General features: G+C 56.5%; 1 protein-coding gene across 1 annotated transcript in view; it reads left to right on the plus strand.

Moving 5' to 3' along the window:
* Positions 1-18,761, plus strand: part of SLC9A3R2 (SLC9A3 regulator 2) — a 33,067-nt gene that overhangs the window by 5,732 nt on the left and 8,574 nt on the right. The window contains exon 3 of the mRNA XM_039560367.1: positions 17,851-18,027. Within this exon, the coding sequence (XP_039416301.1) occupies positions 17,851-18,027 (177 nt within the window). The remainder of the gene's footprint in view (positions 1-17,850; positions 18,028-18,761) is intronic.

Genomic DNA, 18,761 nt, shown 5'->3' on the forward strand with positions numbered 1-18,761 from the left:
GGGGCAGGCTTGGAGGCAGTGTTTTATTTTTCTGTATTTATTGCCTGATTTGAAGCTGCTGGATGGCCTGTGTGAGGATGATGGTGGCTGTGTTTCCCCTGGGGCTTGGAGTCCCCCTGGGATGGGCGGTAGGAGAGGAGCCATTCCCAAGCAGAGGGTGGCTGTGCATGGCTGAGGGTGGCTTTCCAAACAGGGCATTTCCTCTCCTGCTCTGTTCCGTGAGCTGGTCGGGATCCAGCAGCGTGTGCTGACGGGAAGTCAGGCCGGGGGAACAGGACGGTCCTTTCCGGCCTTTGGGTTTTGGCTCCTCCAAGGAGAGGGTGGGACTGGGAGAGCTGAGCAGGGCTGGGGTGGGAGCGGGAAGCAGAGCCCGTGCTTCCCTCAGAGGGGCTTTTCCTGGGTATTCAGTGCTCACCGTGCTGGAGATGGGGCTGATGTTTGGGCTGGACAAAGGGAACGGACTCCAGGGGTGATTCCCCCGTGTAGGGATGGGGATAGGCTGCTGAGCATGTTGGGCCAGCAGCTGGTCTGCTCCTGCCTTGGCAGCTCTCAGGAGAGCTGGGCACTGCCAGCTGTCCTGGCCAAGGTCACTTCTCAGTGCTGGAGCCATGTGTGACTCTGGGGTGAGGCCAGGGGTGGCTGGAGCAGCAGGACCTGCATCCTGCTCCTGTGCCTTGCACTCCTGCTTGATTCAAGGTGGTAAAACCTGCTCCACGCTCTTAGGCTGGGTGGTGTGTCCCTCCTGCTGGCTCCCAAAGCAGCTGGAGGCCAGGGTATGGTGGATAAGAGGTGGTGGACCCCCATTTCTGCCCTGCTCAGGCCCCCAGTGCTGTGTCCCTCCTATGGGGCAGCTTGAGCCTGACCCTAATTCAGCAGATCACAGGCACTGGAATGTGCAGCTCCCGAGTGTGAGGGGTTTTTGGGAGATTTCTGCTGCTGCAATGGGGCTGTGACAGCTGGGATACACTCAGAGATTTGTCCCCAGCCAGATTTAGGGTTTTTGTGAGCTTCACTTGTGGCATTCAGTGAAGGAGAAAAGGCAGCTCCCTCCCCCCTGCAGACCTGTGGCCCCAGCCTGCCCCTGTGGAAGCTGGGGCTGATGCTCCAGGCTGCTCCCAGGGAGCTGCATTTTTGTGAGCAGCATTTGTTTATATAAAGGCTGGAGTTTTCCTGGATTTGAGGCCGGGGTTGTTCAGGGCAGCCTCCTTGTCTCAGGAGACGAGCAACTGAAACAAAACGAGGAGGGAAATCTGGTGGTTGTGGTGGGCAGCGGGAGGTGATGGAGCAGGGAGGGTGGGCACAGCCCTGCCACCCCCCAGTGCTGTCCCAGATTTATTTCCCAAGAGGGGTGATCCCCCCGGAGCTGCCATGGGTGGGGAGGTCACTGTGCACCCTGGCAGGGACCTGGTGGCTGGGACCTCGTGCTCCAGGAACCTCGGTGATGGCATGAATAATTCAGCACATATTTAAAATCCTGCCTGGGGAGCAGGTCGGCAGGGCTGGCAGTCAGCAGCTGTGGCTGTCACAGCTCTGCTGTCCCCAGCACCGTGGGGATTCATGCCCTGTGTGGCCGTGGTGGCACAGGGACCCGGGGCTGCCTTGTCCTGTCCCACAGAATTGTGCCCATTCCTGTGTCTGCTGGGCTGGGGGATTTGTCCCTTGCTGCCCATCCCACTCTGCCCCCTGGCAGGGTACATGTCCTCCATACCAGGTACTCCCCTGTCCCCAGCTGGCTCTGGTGGCCACCAGGCTGTTTCCTGCATTCCCAGGGCTCTGGCTCTGCCAAGCTCCAGCACCCCTGACAGGTCTGGAGGTGAGGGCTGGGCTGTCCCAGTGTGGCAAGGGCTGCTCTGGGTGCTTGGTGTGAGCTGCGTTAATGGCAAAGGTGTCTTTGGGCCATGGGTGGCTGGAATTAAATGCCTGGGCTGGTGGTGTGTAGAAGGCAGGTGAGCTGCAGGGCTGCCAGGGCCTCACCTGGATGCTGCTGGTCATTCCAGAGGTGTCCATGGTGGGCAGGTGTCCTGGCCCAGGGCTGGCAGCACCTTTGCAGGGGCTGTGGCTCAGCTGTCCCATTCCTGCTGGGCACTGGGAGGGATGTGCTGGCAGTGGGACCCTGTTGTAGCCCCACTAGGCTGTGTGAGCCACATTAGGGCTGTCCTTGGGACTCGCTGTCTTCTCCAGGTGTGTTTGTAGGAGAAATAAGAACAACAGCAAAGCCAGAGAGGTGTTGGGGGTGATGCAATTCCCTTCCTTTGTGCTCTGGTCTGCAGGGAGTGGGTGTGCAAAGGAACCTTTACAACCTCTACGAAAGATAAACTTCTCCAGAGTTTATCCTTAGGAGAACAAGCCCACAGCTTGTAGCTGCTGGATTCAAGCCTGTTGAGTCTGAGAATTTTCATGGGGGGGAATTAGTGGCTGGTTGTTGATTGTCCCCTGCTTGGGGAGGAGCATGTCGCCTTAGGATTGCTGCTGGCAGGAACTGGAGGCAGCAGGATGGTGTCCCTGAGGTGACACGGGGGTGGTGGCAGCTCCTGAGCCTCCTGTGTGTCTGGGGACAGATGTGCAGCTCTCTGAAGGACGATGGCTGGGCGCCTGTTGGGACCAGGTGTAGGGTCAGTGCTGACCTCGAGGCAGTAAATATTTACCCTTCTCTTTGGGTCAAGAGTAAGAACTTTTCTCTGTTGCAAATAAACCCCTTGTGTTGTGATGTCTTCTGCCACAGAGCGGCAAGGGGAGTAACTCAGGACAGATGTTTTTGGAGCACTTTGCCAACTCAGTTGAGGCCCAAAATTTAGGGCTTGTAGAATAACCACAAAGATGTAATAAAACCAAACATGAGCAGAAATGTCTGCAGCAATTATGCAATTTAAAAAAATAAATAAGTGGATGGTTTGAATTAAAGCACTTCCCTGCAGCATCTTCCACTCCCCGTGGCAGGCTCAGATCTGTGGGAGAGGGTGATGGGAAAGATGGCAAAGCTCAGCCCTGGCACAGCCTGGGTGAGGTTCCTGCTGTGCAGACAGAGGTTTGGGGAAACCCTTGGGCACAGAGCCCAAGGAGCTGTGGCTGTGGCCGGTGCATTCCCTCCCCTTCCCACAGCAGCTATTTTTGGGGATGCTGTGGGTCTGGGAGGGCAGAGCCGAAGGGAAGCCATGTTCGTGCCCATGGGGACAGCAGGGATGTGTCACCCTGGGAGCTGTGCCCGTCTGTGCTTGAAGACAAATGGGGGCTGCAGGGCTGTTCCTGGCTGAGGACATGGGATGGGGTGGATGAGGAAGGGAAGGTGCCTGTGGGGCTGGAAAGCCTCTGCCAGCCCCCTAAGTCCTTGCCTTGGGCACCCCCGTGGCCATGAGGGGTCCGCATTCTGTGGGAGCTCAGCCAGGAGTGGCACAGGGATCCCTTGCCTTTGGGATTAGTGCTTCAATCCCGAAGCAGCGGCAGCAGTCGGGCGGAGCTGTGGGGACCCTGGCGCTGACCCTGCTGCATTATTGATGTCGCCGGGCTCTGGCATCGCGTGTCACCGGGCTGGGGGTGGGCTCTGGAGCAGCTCCAGCTCGGCACCTCGGGAATGGAGCCTGGGGCACGTGGAGATGCAAATCCTCGTCCCTGGAAGTGTTCAGGGCCAGGTTGGACTTGGCTTAGAGCAACTCGGGGTAGTGGAAGGTGTCTGAATGAGATGAACTTGAAGGTCCCTTCCAGTCCACACCATTCCAGGATTACGTGATGATGGTGGGTGCTTGTGCTGCTGCAGAGGCTGGGAGGCTCTGCATCCCAAAGCCCTGCAGATCCAGCCGCATGCCCCACACAGCCCTGTCTGTCTGTCCCTTGTGCATTGACACTGTTCCCTTCTGTTGCTGTTTTGGTGTGAGTTTGGGGCTGGCAGTGGCATTTGTGGAGCTCCAGCTCTGGCTGGGGTGAGCAGCGTGTGCTGGGCATCACCACAGCACTCAGAGGAGGTGCTGGAAAGGTTCTGAGCCAAATCCTGTTGGAAACACTCCCCGTTCTGGACGAGTTTCCCTGGGGGGTGTAAGGTGAAGGAACCCCGTGTGATGCTTGGCAGGGGGAGCCCCGGGGTCCCGCATCCATCCTCCCCGTGCTGCGGGAAGGGGTTTGGATGCAAAGAGCTGCCTTTCGTGTGCACTGGGGCTGTGTCCCAGCCCCAAGGCTCGGGAGCCGTGGGTGGGCTGCGGGACAGGGCAGGGGGCTGAGCAGGCGTCCCCCGGCTCCAGCCTGCCTGGCCTCGCTGGGGCAGTGGAGGAGCGGGGCTGGGGGCTATTTTCGTGCCGGGGCAGCGCAGGAAGCCCCTCCCCGGGAGGAGAGCATCCACCCCGCGGCACAAACTTCCTCCGCCGCGGTATTTTTAGTGAAACACAAAGCGGGTGGGAGGCGAGAGGCAGATTAGCATCGGGAGGAGCCGTGCCCTGCCAAGAGCCTTTGTTCCCGGAGCCGCACGCTCCCGAGGGACGCCCGGTCCTGCGAGCGGGCAGTGGGGTCACCCCGGGACCCCCCCAGCTCCCTGGGAAGGGGCGGGAGGGTGTGGGGGTGCTGCTCCCACCCCAGACCCAGCTGCGGGGCGCTGATGCTGCCGACACCTGGAGATGCTGCGGGTGGTCCAGCCGGTGCTGATCCCTTCTGCATCCTCAAGTAATCAAAAACTTTCCCTCGAAATGATCGGGAAGCTGATATTAAGTGGGAACTGCTGGAAGTGCAGCTTTCCCCAGCCCCCTCGGCTCTCAGGGATGGGCTCCAGCAGCTTTCCTTCAAAACCAGCCCTGCTCACGAGTGGGCTCTGGGCCAGCTGACAATGGTTCTGTTCAATAGCAGAACTATTAAATGGTTTAGAATAAATTAAAAATCTTCTGGCAGCGGTGGGGCCTTCTGCGTGTGCCCTGGCAGCTGTACAGAGCCTCTGCTGTGCCTCTGCTCCGTCCCTTGGAGCTCCTCCAGCCTGCTCAGGCTCGTGGGCTTGACATGGCAGAGGAAACGTTAAAACAATATTGGGTTTGGGTTGGTTGGTTTGTTTGTTTGTTTTGGGGTTCTCTGTTTAGTCCTGAGACCCAAGTGAGTTGTGGAGAAGGGGATGTGCTGCGCATTCCCAGCTGTTTATCCAGGGCTGTCCCAGTGCTGCTGTGCAACATGGATGGATAAATCATCTGCAGGGATTGGATCCTGAACCTGCTGGTGCCTCAGGTGGTGCTGTGGATCTGGGGGAATCCCAGCTCCTTCTGCCCAGCCCCTGGACATGGCGCTGGTCTCACCTAGAGTTGTGGGATTGCTTTTGGGGAATGGGAGCACGTGGAACAAAGGTGCCACGTGCTGCTGACTTCCAGTGTGAATTCCCGGGCTGGAGGGGCCCAAGGCTTCCAGCTGCCAGCCAGGTACACCTGACTTGCAAAAGAGCTCCTTTTAACCCATAAAACACCATTCCTTGAGTGCTCAGAGCCCTGACAATGTGGCATCACTTCCATGTTCATTCCTGCCCTCTGGTCTGGGGGAGCAAGGCTGTGAGGGGGAATGATACCCAGGACTATAAAAGAGCTTAGGGGTGTAAATGAAGGTCTGTTCTGAGCTGGTTTTGTCTCCCAGTTTTTTGGTTTTTTTTGTCTCTAGATATGGCGATTTTATAGGCACTTGTGGTGGGAGACTCTAGGTTGGGATATGAGAAAGCAAAAATTAAACTTGTAATCAGTAGAGGGTTTCTCCAGATCCACAGGTCTCTGTAAAGAAGGAATTGAACCCCAAGCTGTTGATATAATTCTTTCTGGCAAGGTCCATATTGTAATTTAATTTCACTACATTTTGCCTGGACTCCTGAATGTTTTGGTTCCATTGCTGTGCACATTCAGACCATATCCAGACATGGAGCTGGATTTTGTTGGCTCAGTGTCTCTCTTTTCCCACTAAAGCTTTGTAGGAGTTTGTTTCCAGGTACAATAAGCTGGTGGGGGATGTTTGTTAGTGGTGAGCCTGTGAAAGCTGAATTTCGGTAGTTTTGTGAGCACTGGGGAGGGAAAGAAGACAATTCCCTGCAGGTGTGGTGAAAGTGAGAGACTGCTCAGTGGGCAGACCATTCTGGAATGGTGTGGGTTGGAAGGGACAGGTCAGTTAATCCACCCCCTGCCATGGGCAGGGACACCTTCCACTATCCCAGGCTGCTCCAAGTCCCATCCAACCTGGCCTGGGACACTTCCAGGGGCAGCCATAGCTGCTCTGGGCACCCTGTGCCAGGGCCTCTCTGCCCTCTCAGCCAGGAATTCCTTCCCACTATCCCATCTATCCCTGCTCTCTGGCAGTGGGAAGCCATTCCCTGTGTCCTGTCCCTCCATCCCTTGTCCAAAGTCCCTCTCCTGCTCTCCTGGAGCCCCTTTAGGCCCTGGAAGGGGCTCTGAGGTCTCCTTGGAGCCTTCTCTTTTCCAAGCTGCACAACTTGGACTGCCTGGCCATGGGTCTTTCCCTTGGGAGGGTCTCCAGCCTGGCACTGAGCTGTCCCAGGAATGCTTGAGGAAGGAGTGGGGCCAGGAGCAGCAGTGAGTGGGTGTCCAACTGTATTCCTGGGCCTCTCCCTCACCATCTGCTGGGGGTGGGGTTGCTGCCTCCCCAGCTGGAGCCCCGCTGCTCCCCAGGGTGCTCTGTGATTAAACCCTCTTATGGAATTACAGGGACTAATCCCGTTAAAGACAGGAGCAGCACAAAAGGTGGTGGGAGGGCTAATCCTCTGCTCCAGCCTTGGCAGGCTGAGCTCCCACCCTTGGGAATGTGGCCCTGCCACCTGGCTGGGCTGGCATTCCCTGGGGACTGATGCTGTGCCCCAGGGAAGGTCTCCAGTGGCTCTTCCCCATCCCTGACAGTTCCTGCCTCGATGTGTCCAGCACTAGGGCTGGCTCCTTCCTGCCACACCAGCAGTCCCTTGTGAGCAGCCAGAGGCCATACCAGGTAAATCAGTTAATTCTTGCCTTGGGGTTGTTCATGGTTAGGAGGATTTAATTAAGACAAGCCCTAATTAGTTCTAAGCGGGTGAGTAGTCAGCTTTGCCTGGAAGAGTTCCCTGCTCTTGTCTGTCAGCTGGGCTCCACTGGCATCGGGGGGCTGAGCAATGGGGATGTGGGAGACCCTGTATCGTGCTGGAATGTGGGGATAAAAATCCCCTCGGAGTCACTGATGGGTTGTGCTGGGCACCCAAAGCCCTCTTTTGGTTTTGTGTGCGCCGTTCTGGGGCTGTTCCCTCTTTCCTGAGGCTCTGTGTTACCCTTGCCATAGGCACGGATGGCAGCATGCCCAGAGCCCCAGGGCTGGCACCGTCACCCCCTTCACCCCAGGTTTATCAGCAGGAGCAGCCGGAGCCGGTGCTGGCTCCGGGGTTATCATGGGAGATCCTCCCCCTGCACTGGGAACACGCCGTGTCCTGCTGCCTGAGGCTCACAGGGCTCCAAGGGCCACCCTAGCCCCCTTATCTGCCCCAGCCCTGTTCAGCCAGAGATAAACTCAGCTCTCTGGCAAGGGGGATCATCTGTGGCCCCCTCATTTTTAAGAAGCTTGGTTTAAAAAATGTCATTTTTGGCGCTCAGCAGAAGGAGCCCTGATGGTCCGTGATTGCGTCAGGTCTTGGTTTGATCCTGTGTTTCCCAGCAGTGTCGTGGGATGGAGCTGGTGCCAGTGTTGTGCAATGGGGGCAGTGACAGGAGGGTTGAGTTTTGGAGGGGGAGGTCAAGGGAAACCCCAGCGGAACTGGAGGCTGTGGGTGCTGTGCCCAGGTCAGCAGATTTTGTGCAGAAGCTGTGACTTGGGGGTTTTTGGGAGAAGGGAGTAGTTTACGTGTAATGCTGAGGGGCTGGGACCAAGGCCCCTCACCCCGCTGCTGCTCTTTGGAAAATTGCACCCCTGGATATTTTATTGCAGGATTTCTAAACACAAAAGGCCTCACATTGGGTGACCCCAAGCGTGGGTGCCCCGGCGCTGGCTTTGCTCTCGTTACAAGGAATGCAGAGGATGTTTGGAGCCCTCCCCCTGCCCCATTTCCTCCAGCGAGCTGGGCTGCCCGGCCAAGACAAATATTGGGAGTAAACTATTGAACTTCCCTGGGCCCAGCACTCACAGAGCAGCGCCTGTTCTCCCCCTTCCTGGGCAGGGGCCGGGCTGGGGGTGCAGTTCTGTCCCCCTGCCCTGTGTCCATTGCACCCCTTGCTCCCAGGGGGGCTTGGTGGCAGAGCAGGAGGAGAAAACAAGCCCCAAAGGGACAGCGTGATGGCTTGTGCCATCCTTCTTACCCTGCATGTGCTTTATGGGGCTCTGCAAGGCTGAGTGTAGCACCCCCATGACCTCTTCTCCAGGGTGGGGGCTTGTGGAGGGGACCAGGAGCCGTGTCCTTGCTGGCCTGTGGTGCAGAACGGTTTTCCCCATTCTGTGTTAGATGCCTTGACTAAGAGCTGGCTTTCTGCAGGGCACTGGGATTGCACCCTATCCCTAAAAAATCAGGGACTCAGGGCAGGTCTTGGTGGGTTTGAGCAGTTGGTGCTGGCCCTGGTATGGGGAAAGCCAGGAGTACAGAGCCCGAGCAGCCTCAGTCCTTGGGAAAATACTTTTCCTTTCCCAAGAACCCTCCCTGTCCTGGGGTGCAGGGTGTTCTCGGGGGTGGGAGGTGCTCCCTGCAGTGCCTGGTGCATCACAGAGCCCCCTCCACCTCGAGGGGTTTTCCTCGGAAGCCGCGGTGCCAGGCGAGTGCCGTGGGAGCACAAAGCTGCAGGACTGGATTCCTGCTGGTGACCCAGGGTCACTGAAGGCAAGGAATGGGGCCAGCACGAACAAATGTTTGGTGATTGCTCAAGGCCTGGCCTCAAAAAGCAGCTGGGGAGGCTGAAGGGCGGCTGGGCAGAGCCTGAGGGTGCCCGGCTCCGGCACAGCCCTGGCTGGAAGCGATGCTGAGCTCGGGTGGGAGCCGTGCCTGGGGCTCTGCCCTGTGCAGGAGGCTTCATTTGGGCTCCATCACCTGTCCATGGAGATGTGCTGTTGGGGGTGGCAGCTCTCTGATTTGGGGTGTCATGGACTGGGATGCGTCTGTGCCCCGGGGGACACGAGCTCTGTGTGGCAGCACGGCCCCCGCGGAGGGAGGGAACACTGTGGGATTGGGGAAGCTTATTCCCAGCATCTCCCTCTGCCTTCCCATTGTCCAGAGCAATCCCTCCTCTCGCCTGGGGGTTCATGCTGAGCGTGGGAAGGACTTTTTCCCCTGTTCCAGCAGCACAAGCCCTGCACAGTGACCGATGCTCTTTTCCCTCCGACCCCGTGGAAAACTGATCCCTCTGGATCTGCTGAGATCCCTTTCAATCCAGAGTGGAGATTCCATGTTTCTCCTCTCAGACAAATTCCAGACTGCCAGGACTCACATTGCTGCCCCACATTGTCCTGGAGCTGATCCCTCTGGAGCAGAGGAGCTCTCTGGTATCCCGGCTGCTTGTTCCCTTGGCAGATCCTGCTGGAAAAGTTGTCTCTCTCCATGAAAACACGTGCACGTGGCGGTTTCGGTCTCCTCCATCCTCCCTTCCTCCTTCCCTGGGCTGGGCCAGCTGCTCCCTGCTCCAGCCAAGCCTGTGCTGCTGTTGCTGGCTCCAGCCCTGCCCGGGGGGAGAGCGTGGGTGCCTTTGCTGTCTGAGTCTGCACAAACGCCAGCAAAGAGGGGAAAAAATGCTGCTTCCCGCAGCTTGTGGCTGAGAAATTCCCCAGCTGTGGGGTTGCCAGGGAATGGCTGGGACAGCTCTGTTTGAGACGTCGCTGCTGGGGGGATCAGCTGGACCCTGTGGGGTGGACAGGGCTGGCGTTCCCACAGCCGGGATGTGCCTATCGGGGACCTTCACCCAGGCTTGCCCCCACTGGGGACACGAGGTCCCAAGCAGGACGTGGTCGGGTGCAGCCCCATCCTGAGAGGCCCCTTTGTGCTCAGGGATTTCTGTAATGCTGCGGTGCTGGGGATTTCGGAGAGGGGCAAATCCAGGCTTACCCCCGCACCTCGGGGCAGCTGTGGTGAAGGTCAAGCTCTGATTTCTTTGGCAGGAGATTTCCTGGAGGTGAAGCCCTGATGGGAGCTGTGAGGAAACTGCTTTTCCCACTGCCCCAGTGCTGGGGTGGGAGTGGTGCCATCCTGCAGCCTGGCAGCGCTGTCACTGCGGGCTGCACCTCGGGTGGCCTCCCCACCCTCCACATCCTTCCTGCTCTTGTTTTCTCCTGCCTGGCACTTTCTTGGGATACCAGCCCTCTGGCTGTGCCTGGAGCACAGCTCTGGCAAGGTGCTGGCACAGCTTCTCTGCATCCCACAGCATGTGGGAAGGACCAGGCTTGGGGGTGAGCTGGGCACTTTGGTGGAAGGCACAAAGAAGGTGCAAACCTCTTCTTGCTGCTGCTGTGGTGACATGGGATGGTGAAGGGCCTCATTAATCTTTTGTGATTACTTTTGCACCACCCTGGCACCGGTGACCCCCCACTGTCCCCTCTGCTGTGTCCAAAAGGGCTGCAGGGCTTAGGGCAAGTGTCCGTGGGGCCAGTAGGACCCTGATGAGGCTCGGTGCCCACTATGGGCATCATCCTTCCCCTCCAGGGCTGGAAGGAGCTGTGCTACGAGTCTGGGTTTTCTGTGGCATGGCTGATCCTCCTCCTCACAGGGACTATCATCAGAAAAATCCCAGAAGTATCCAAATTACCCTATCAGCTGCAGCTTGGCCGTGGCTGGACATATTCCACTGCTAATTGGAATCACTCACTGCCATCCTCACTCGCTGTCTTTGTGCTGCCTGTTGGCAGAGAAAGCAGAGGGATGCATCCAAAGGTCACTGGGCATGTGCTGGTGCAGCCCCCCACGATGGCAGGAGGATGCTGGGGGAGCAGCACTGCGAAAACAGCACAAACCTCGGGGTCTGCTGCCCTTAAAATAAATATCAATTTTTTTATGCTTCTGTTATTCAAACCCAGCTGGAGCAATTTAAATAATTGGAGTAATTTGAATAATGCAAGAGATTTAAATAAGATACAACAGCCCAGAACTTGTGTTGGGGACAGTCAGGTGAGGGGCCTGGTGGTGGCACGGGGCTGTGACAGTGAGGTGAGGCACAGTTTGTGCTGTCACCATCAGGAGCCTGCAGCACCCCGTTCTCCTGCTGGTGATATTTAAGGTAACTGCTGATTTTAGGGTGATCACAGGCTCTGCCAAAAGCTGTTTGGAGGCAGATCAGCCACGTTTGAGCCCATCCTTTTCTCCTGGGTAGAGATAACCATGGGCACTCTGCAGTCCCTGGGAGCATCTGAAACTTTGTCCTGCTGAGACCTGGATGTGGGAGACGTTGGGAAGAAGGAGCATTCACTGAGTGGCCCTGGGCTGCCAGGTCTGTGTTGGAGGAACGATGTGAGGTTTTCCTCTTTTGGCCATTGATGTTGGAGCTGAAACACCTCCTCGGGAAGGGGGCGGGTGGTAATGAGAGCTGTGGCTGTATAAAAATGGCAGCAGGTTGTTCGCTGGTCCTGCCCAAGGATTTATTCCTGGCTGGTGGAAAACCTCTGCCTGGGGGGAGGGGGGGGATCTCTGGATGCTGGAGCCGCCACCTTTCTGCCCAGTCCCAGCTCTGGCCCTGCAGGGAAGGGGAACATCTGCTTGTGTTTGGTGGACCTGGCGTCCCACCAGCCCCGTCTCCCCTCCCCCTCTGTTATTTATAGCGTTTCACCAACATCTGGAGTTTGAGCCCGTTCGGCGCTGGCTGACTCCGAGCTGGGGGATGGAGCTGGGGGAGACGTGTGCGGCTGGCAGGGAGGGAGGGAATGAGCCCTGAGCCCTCCCCAGCAATCTGCAGGGGGGCTGCAGCATCCTGGCATGGAGCTGAGGACCATCCAGGCCTTGGGGAGCCCCGGGAGCATCCTGGCTCTGCTTTTCCCAGCACTGGGGATGGTGGGAGAGCTGCTGTGTCCTCACCCCACAGTGCAGACCCGGGGGTGCTCTGCCTGCCCCCTCGCAGCGCTGCCCACCTCAGTCCCGCTCTCCGGGTGGGTTGAGGCTCCTTTGGCGTTTGCTCCAAGTGTCACCGAGGTCCCCTGGCCCCGGGGGATGCAGGGCTACAATAGCCCCCTTTCTGGTGCTGCTTTAATGGGAAAACTTGAGTCACTCCTGGGGGAAGAGGAATGGAGCCCAGCCCTGGTGGAGCAGGAGGAGGATCCCTGGCACAGTGGTGGATGGAGACAGCGATCCCACTCCAGCCATGGCATGATCCCAAAGCCTCCTGGTTCTCATGGCAGGCAGGGCTGTGGGCACTGCTGGCAGCCATGGTGAGGGCTCCTGCTTCTCCCAGTTTTCCTCATCTTTGCAGCATGGAAGACAGCAAGGTTTCATCCCTCCCCTTCCCAGACTGGTGACAAATACCTGCTTAAAGTTAAGTGCATCCCTAAATCCGTGCACAGGCAGCAGCCTTTGAGCTTCCAACAAAACTGTGGTAATAATAGTGGCAATTAAAGCTTGCCTGAGGCTCGGCTCAGCTCCCAGTATAACCAGTACTGCCAAAGGAGGGTGCCCCTGTTAGGGGGTGTAAATGGGTCCCTTGTTCTGGTGGTGCTGTGGCCCCTGGGCCCCTTTCCTGCATTGGTTTCTCCCCCTCCTTAGCTCCTTCCAGGCTCCCAGTGTTTCCCCTCACTCCTCTGCCTGCTGGGGTTTGGATTTGGGTCGGGATCCTGCATTTCTGCTCCACAACCCCTGAAGGTGGCTGTGCATCCCCTCCCCTGCATCCCTTGGTGCTGCTGCCTGTACTGGAGAATCCAAAGTGCCGGGGATGGGGAAGTCCCAGCTGTTCCCTGTTCCCCCAGGACATCTGTGTCTCACGGTGTCCCTCAGCCCTGGTGGGCTCTGCTGCTGAGGTTTGTTTTGGAGGAAGCAAAGGAGCCATTTTTTGACCGAAACCACATGGAGAAGGAGAGGAACCATGGGAGCTGACTTGAAAGAAAGTATGTTAACAATGTAAATTAGGCAGGAATGCTCCTGCCTGGGTTTTCTCCAGCTCTTCGGAGCAGCGATGGAAAGGTTTGACCTGTCGCCGGGTGATCCGGAGCCTGGAGTGTTTCCAGGTGCTGCAATTCCCAGCAGGGCAACTGTAGCCTATTTGGCTGCCTCTGGAAATGGCAAAGGCCCCGGGATGGGCATGGAGGGGTGGGCTGGTGTCGGGAGCAGGGTGAGGTGGTCCCTGGCAGGACTGAGCTGATTAGGGCCAAACCCTGATCGCAGTGATTATGACCAGCACACCCAGGAGATGAGCTTGGTGGAGTTCCAGCAAATCTCATTCTGGGACACAAGCGGGGCTGGAGCTCCTGGTCCCGTTGTGGGGCACCCTGCCCTTCCTGCCTGTGCCGAGAGCATCCTGTCAGCCTGGGAGGAGGTTTGGGGTGACCCCACTGCTGAGGGGCTCGGTGACATCGTGGCCAAGGCACCGCAGGAGCCGCGTTGAGCAGGGACCCACCGGGGTCCCAGGGCGGATGGTACCAACCTGGCCTCGGCCACTAGAGTAGCTCTGTGTGTGTGTGTGTGTGTGTGTGTGTGTGTTCTCCTCTTCCTCCTCTTCTCCTGGAGGACCCAGCAGAGCTGGTGTCCACACTGGCCACTGGTGTTTTATTCCTGGAATAAAGCCCTAAACTGTGGCTTTCAAGGCATCTTAGCCTGTTGTGGGCATGAGTTTGTGGGGCAGAGGGACTGGAGACAGTCCTGGGACCTGGCCACCAGTGTGGCATCCTGGGTCTGGAGAGACTGTGAATGTTCCTGCAGATTTTTGGGCTGGTCTGTGAAAAGCCTTTTTTATCCCAGTTCCTGCTCTGGGTCCGGCTGGGGGATGGTATGAAGGTGCAGGTTGGTTTTGTGAGTCAGTGTCCTTTGGGAAAGCGGTGACACTGGGCTGTGGGAGCAGGGGACATCCCTGTCCTGGAATGTGGCTCAGGGCAGGGTCACCAGCGAGGGCAAGAGGGTCTCTGGCACCTGTGGCCTCATGGTGTTGGGCTGAGGAGGGGCTTTTGTAGGGCCAGGTGGGTTTGGTTGGATAACAGAACTTGGGGGCTGCTCTGCTGCCCCTCAAAACGCAGGAGGGGAGTTTGGTTCCTTTTGGTGCTTCTGGGAGTGGATTCTGCCTTCATGGAGGCTGCCACATGCTAATTAACAGCATGGAAACCCCTCATTAATCAGAGCTGGCAACATTTGTGCTACCAGCCCCAGGCGTACGAAATGGGAACGGTCCTGGTCACTGCAGGGACCTGCATGGGGAGGCACAAAGCCAGTCCTGGGGCATGCCATGGGCCAAGGGGAACCCCAGGGAGCTGGGGCTTATCTTTGGAAAACCCCAATGAGCCACAGGTTGTCCCCAGGTGACCCCCATGAGCCAAGGGATGTCCCTGAGGGACCCCAGTTCCCATCAGCAGTGCTGGAAACTCTAAGGGAAATAAAAAATCCAATGCTGCAAGAGTTGCCATGAGATTATGAGAGCTGGCAACACTCAGTCCGTTTTTTAGATTTTACTGAAAGCATTTCATTGTTATTTAATGTCTTGTTTGTGCATTTTTAAATGGACCAGCTTGAACTGCGCTTCCGAAACCTTTTTCCTTGTAAAATGCCGCTGGTTTGCCCCGAGCAGCAGCTGCAGGGATGGGGTGTGAGTTCAGCTCATCATCCAGGCAGCATTTATCTGCCCAGATATTCCTGGGGATGGCACAGACAGGGATGGAGTGTACCCTGCTATTGCTGCTTAATCCAGCTCATAAAATCAGTGGCCACTGGAAGTGTCTGGATTCCTGGGGGGGAAAAAAAAAAACCTTCATTTTGCAGATTTTTTTTTTTTTTTTTTTTTTTAGTGTGTGTGGGCAATTTTTGACTTTTTAAGACAAAAAAATCGAGTTCAATTTTGTTGCTTTACAGCATCCATGTGAATGTAACTTAAACCAAATTGGCTTCCAAGTGCTTGGCGTGTGAGAGGCGGCGGAACCTCCTCCGGAGCGGCACCGGAGCGGTTCTGCAGGCGGGTTCCTGGGAAGCCCAGATAACGTGCTGCTGTTCCAGGGAACGCTTTCTGGCACGGCTTGGGTTTCACAAAGGCCAAATTCCCCTGGGAGCTTAGGAAATATCTTCCCAGAACACAACCAGGGAAACGCTGGCACGGGTCAAAAAGAAAATAAAGAGCGGAGCTGGCAGGAGAGGCAGAGGCTCCGTGTCTTGGGGGGGTGTGAGCCTTTGCTTAATCCCAGAGAGGGGCTTTGCAGAGCTCAGCTCCAAGACCTGTTTTTTCCAGCAGCCAAGGATTGCGTTAGCTGGGAGATTTAAGAGCCCAGCAAAAGCCCTGGATCATCTCTGCGGGAGGATAAGCAGTTTTCCCTGAGGATCTCTGCCCAGAACAGATGCTGAATTGGGATTTCTTTTTTATATGTATATATTTAAAAATAAATGTCTTGAATTCATTCCAGTTAAGGGCCTTAAATTCAAGAATCTGTGGTGACAGGAGCACAAGCCCACCTAGGGCATGGCACAGGTCAGCACCCTCGCAGCCAAAGGGATCCTGCAGTGAAGCTTTTCCCTGTGTGGTTTATTTAGTGAGTAATTTGATTTCACTCCTGATGCCGGGGATCCCCTGGAGGAGGAGAGACTGATCCTGCCAGGTGTCCCCAAGGGATCCCCACGCTGGGACAGCACCTCCAGCACAGACTTTTGGCTGATTCTCAGTGATTTCTGTCAGTGTTTTCACACTGCTGCAGGAGCTCTGACCCTGAAAGAATGGAGCAGGAGGAAAATGATTCTAAAATGTGCTTTTTAAGCCCAAATATGCGATCCCAGATGGATTTTGGTGATCCCAGATGCACTTTGGTGACCCCAGATGCGCTCCCCTTGTCCTGCTGCACAGAGCCCTGTGTGTCCTTTAAGGTCATGCGAGTCCGACCCTCTTGGGCCAGTTGAATCATTTCCTGTTTTCTTCAGTTTTTGAAGAACTCCGAGGCAGGCTGGAAATGTTTGCAGATAGGGTGAACTGGCTGCTTCGGGGCCATGGGAAAGGTGCAGCAGGGTTAAATGTGCAGAGGGGGGTGCAGGGCTGCTCTGGGTGTGTGCAGCAGGTACAGGAGGGGCTGGGGAGCCCCAGCCTGGTTTGGGTTGTTGCACTGAGGATTTTTCCTGCTTCAAGAGCCAATCTGGGATTGAGATGTCAACACCACAAGCTGGTTTTTAATAAAAAACTCAGTTGCTAAGGGAATCTCTGTAAAATTCAAGAGCAGTTTGTAGCAGTTCTGAGTGTGCCCTGATGCCTGTGATAGGCACTGCGGGTGATGTGTGAGCAGTTTTTGAGGAATTTGGTGGTCAAGGTGCCCCTCCTGAGCCAGAAGAAAGCTGTCTGGACACAATCCTGAGTGATGGACTCTGCTTGAACAGGGAGATTGGTCTTAGATCACCTTCAGTGGTTCCTTCCAACCTGAACCATTCTGTGTGTAAGGACTGGTCATTTTGCATCCCTGTCTTTTCCTGGATGCTGGGATTGAGATGGTCAGGCTGGTGCCAAACCCTGATCCGCCTCTGTCCTCCCTGGGCATTGCAGCCACAGCCAAAATTGCCCAGAGAAGCTGTGGCTGCCCCATCCCTGGAAGTGTCCAAGGCCGGGTTGGATGGGGCTTGGAGCAACCTGGGATAGTGGAAGGTGTCCCTGCCCCTGGCAGGGGCTGGAACTGGATGATCTTTAAGATCCCTTCCACCCCAGACAATTCTGGAGTTCTATGAAAATTCCATCCCCCAGCACAGGAATCCCTGTGGGTGACCACTCGCTGTGTCCCCACTTTGTTCTCCTCTGTAAAATCCCTCCTTGAGAGGATGAAGGAGTTGGGAGGTTTGGTGTTTCATGGTGCCTTTTGGCCAAGAGAGGAAGGAGGAGGAAATTGCTGCCTGGATTTTTAATTTGGAGGGAAAGGCTGTAAGAGATTTCCCTGTGAATGTGATCAGAGACAAATCCTCTCTGCAGGCAGGCGGGGAGCAGAGCGGTGCTCCTGCTGAGGGAAGGCTAAAACTCATCCGGGGGGATGTTTTCCTTAGACCGTGGGTGAAAATGAACACCCTGAATCTCCGAGGTGCCTCGTGCCAGGGATGTGGTGCTGTGCCATGAGCTGGAGCTGCCTGGCACGAGGGCTGCTGGTGGGAGCAGCATCCAAGAGAATGTAATGGGTCCTGCAGACCTGGAGAAAACCGGGATTTGTTGCTCCCTGGCTGCCCTGAGGAGCCATAAAGCATTTTCCATGGCATGAGGGGAAGCACTAAACTCCTCACGTGCCCCTGTGCTGTTCATCCTGCCAAGCTCAGCCTTCCCAAGCTGCAGGGAGCTCTTGGATGTTCAGGTTCATCATCCTGGGCCCCCCTTGCTGGGAGGGGATGGCACCAGGGGGTGATGCCGGTGTCACCCAGACCAAGGGTGTGGCGCTGCCTTAAATACCTGCCTGAGGTTAATCCCGGGTCTGGGTGAACTTGGGCAAAGCACAACTCAGCCTTGGTTCCGCCCTGCCCGGGCCTGGGGCTCAGCTGCTGCCAGGGGCGGGTGGGTCCCGGCCCATGGGTGGATTAATCTGGGCCACTCCTGGTGAAGGAAATGCATTTTTTGTTTTGTTTTCATTTTTCTGGAGTGGTTTTGGACAATTGGGTTTCGAAAATAGACTCAATGAGAGGAAATCCATTTGTTAACCTGTCCCCATGGCGGGGACGGGAGGATGGGGGGCAGATACAGCGCTTCCTCGGGCCTTTATTTATGGTCACATCTGCCTGAGAGCCACCCCAAAGCCATCAATTAACCCCCATGTCTTGTCTCCCCCACCCTCTCCTCCATGAATCAGGATTTAAATGGACAGAAGGAGCTGTGCCCACGTCTCTGCCACCTGAAGAAAGGCCCCAATGGCTACGGTTTCAACCTGCACAGCGAGAAATCCCGGCCGGGGCAGTTCATCCGCTCTGTGGATCCCGACTCACCGGCTTCCCGGGCGGGGCTGCGGCCCCAGGACCGGCTGGTGGAGGTAACGGGGGTACAGCAGCAGGGGTGGGACCCTAGGGAAGCTGAAACAACCCCCATCCCGTGACCTTTCCCATCCCATCCCCCCAGTATTCCTGTAATTCAGCCCCTAAGGCTGATGGGGCTGCTCTGGCAGTGGCTTTGTGCTCCTTTCTCTCCTACCAAGTGGGCATTTGTGAGCTCTGGGTAGAATTATAGAGTAGAAACTTGGAATTGTTTAGGCTGGAAAAGCCCTCCAAGACTGTTGAGTCCAGCCATTCCCCCAGCACTGCCAAGGCCACCACTGACCCATGTCCCCAAGGTGCTGTGCTGGCTCTGGCTGGCACTGAGGATGGTCAGACTGTGGGCATAAGGCCAGGTCAGTGCCGCCCAGATGAGCTAATGCCCTGCCAGGGAATGCTTGGAAAAATAGGGAAAAAGGCTTTGCAGAGATTTTAAGACCCAAAATTATGAAAGATGGGGGAAAAGTGCTCTTGGAAGCATCTTGCTGGTTACCAGATGCTGAACAACACTTTTTGTCCAAGATGGGGCCAAAAAGTTTGGGTGGGTCTGGGAATTGCCCTCTCTTTGGCTTGTGTGTTGTGTTTTTCCTGGAGAAGGAGGTTCCCCCATCCAGAGCTGCCTGTCTGGGCAGAGGGACAGGCAGGGACTGACCCAGCAGCCAGAACAGCAGCTGTCACCCCTTTCCCTGGGGGAGCACATGGATATCCCCTACTCAAGCTGCTCCCCAGGAGGATG

The sequence above is a fragment of the Corvus cornix genome, chromosome 14, assembly GCF_000738735.6.
Source record: "Corvus cornix cornix isolate S_Up_H32 chromosome 14, ASM73873v5, whole genome shotgun sequence".
NCBI lineage: Eukaryota > Metazoa > Chordata > Aves > Passeriformes > Corvidae > Corvus > Corvus cornix.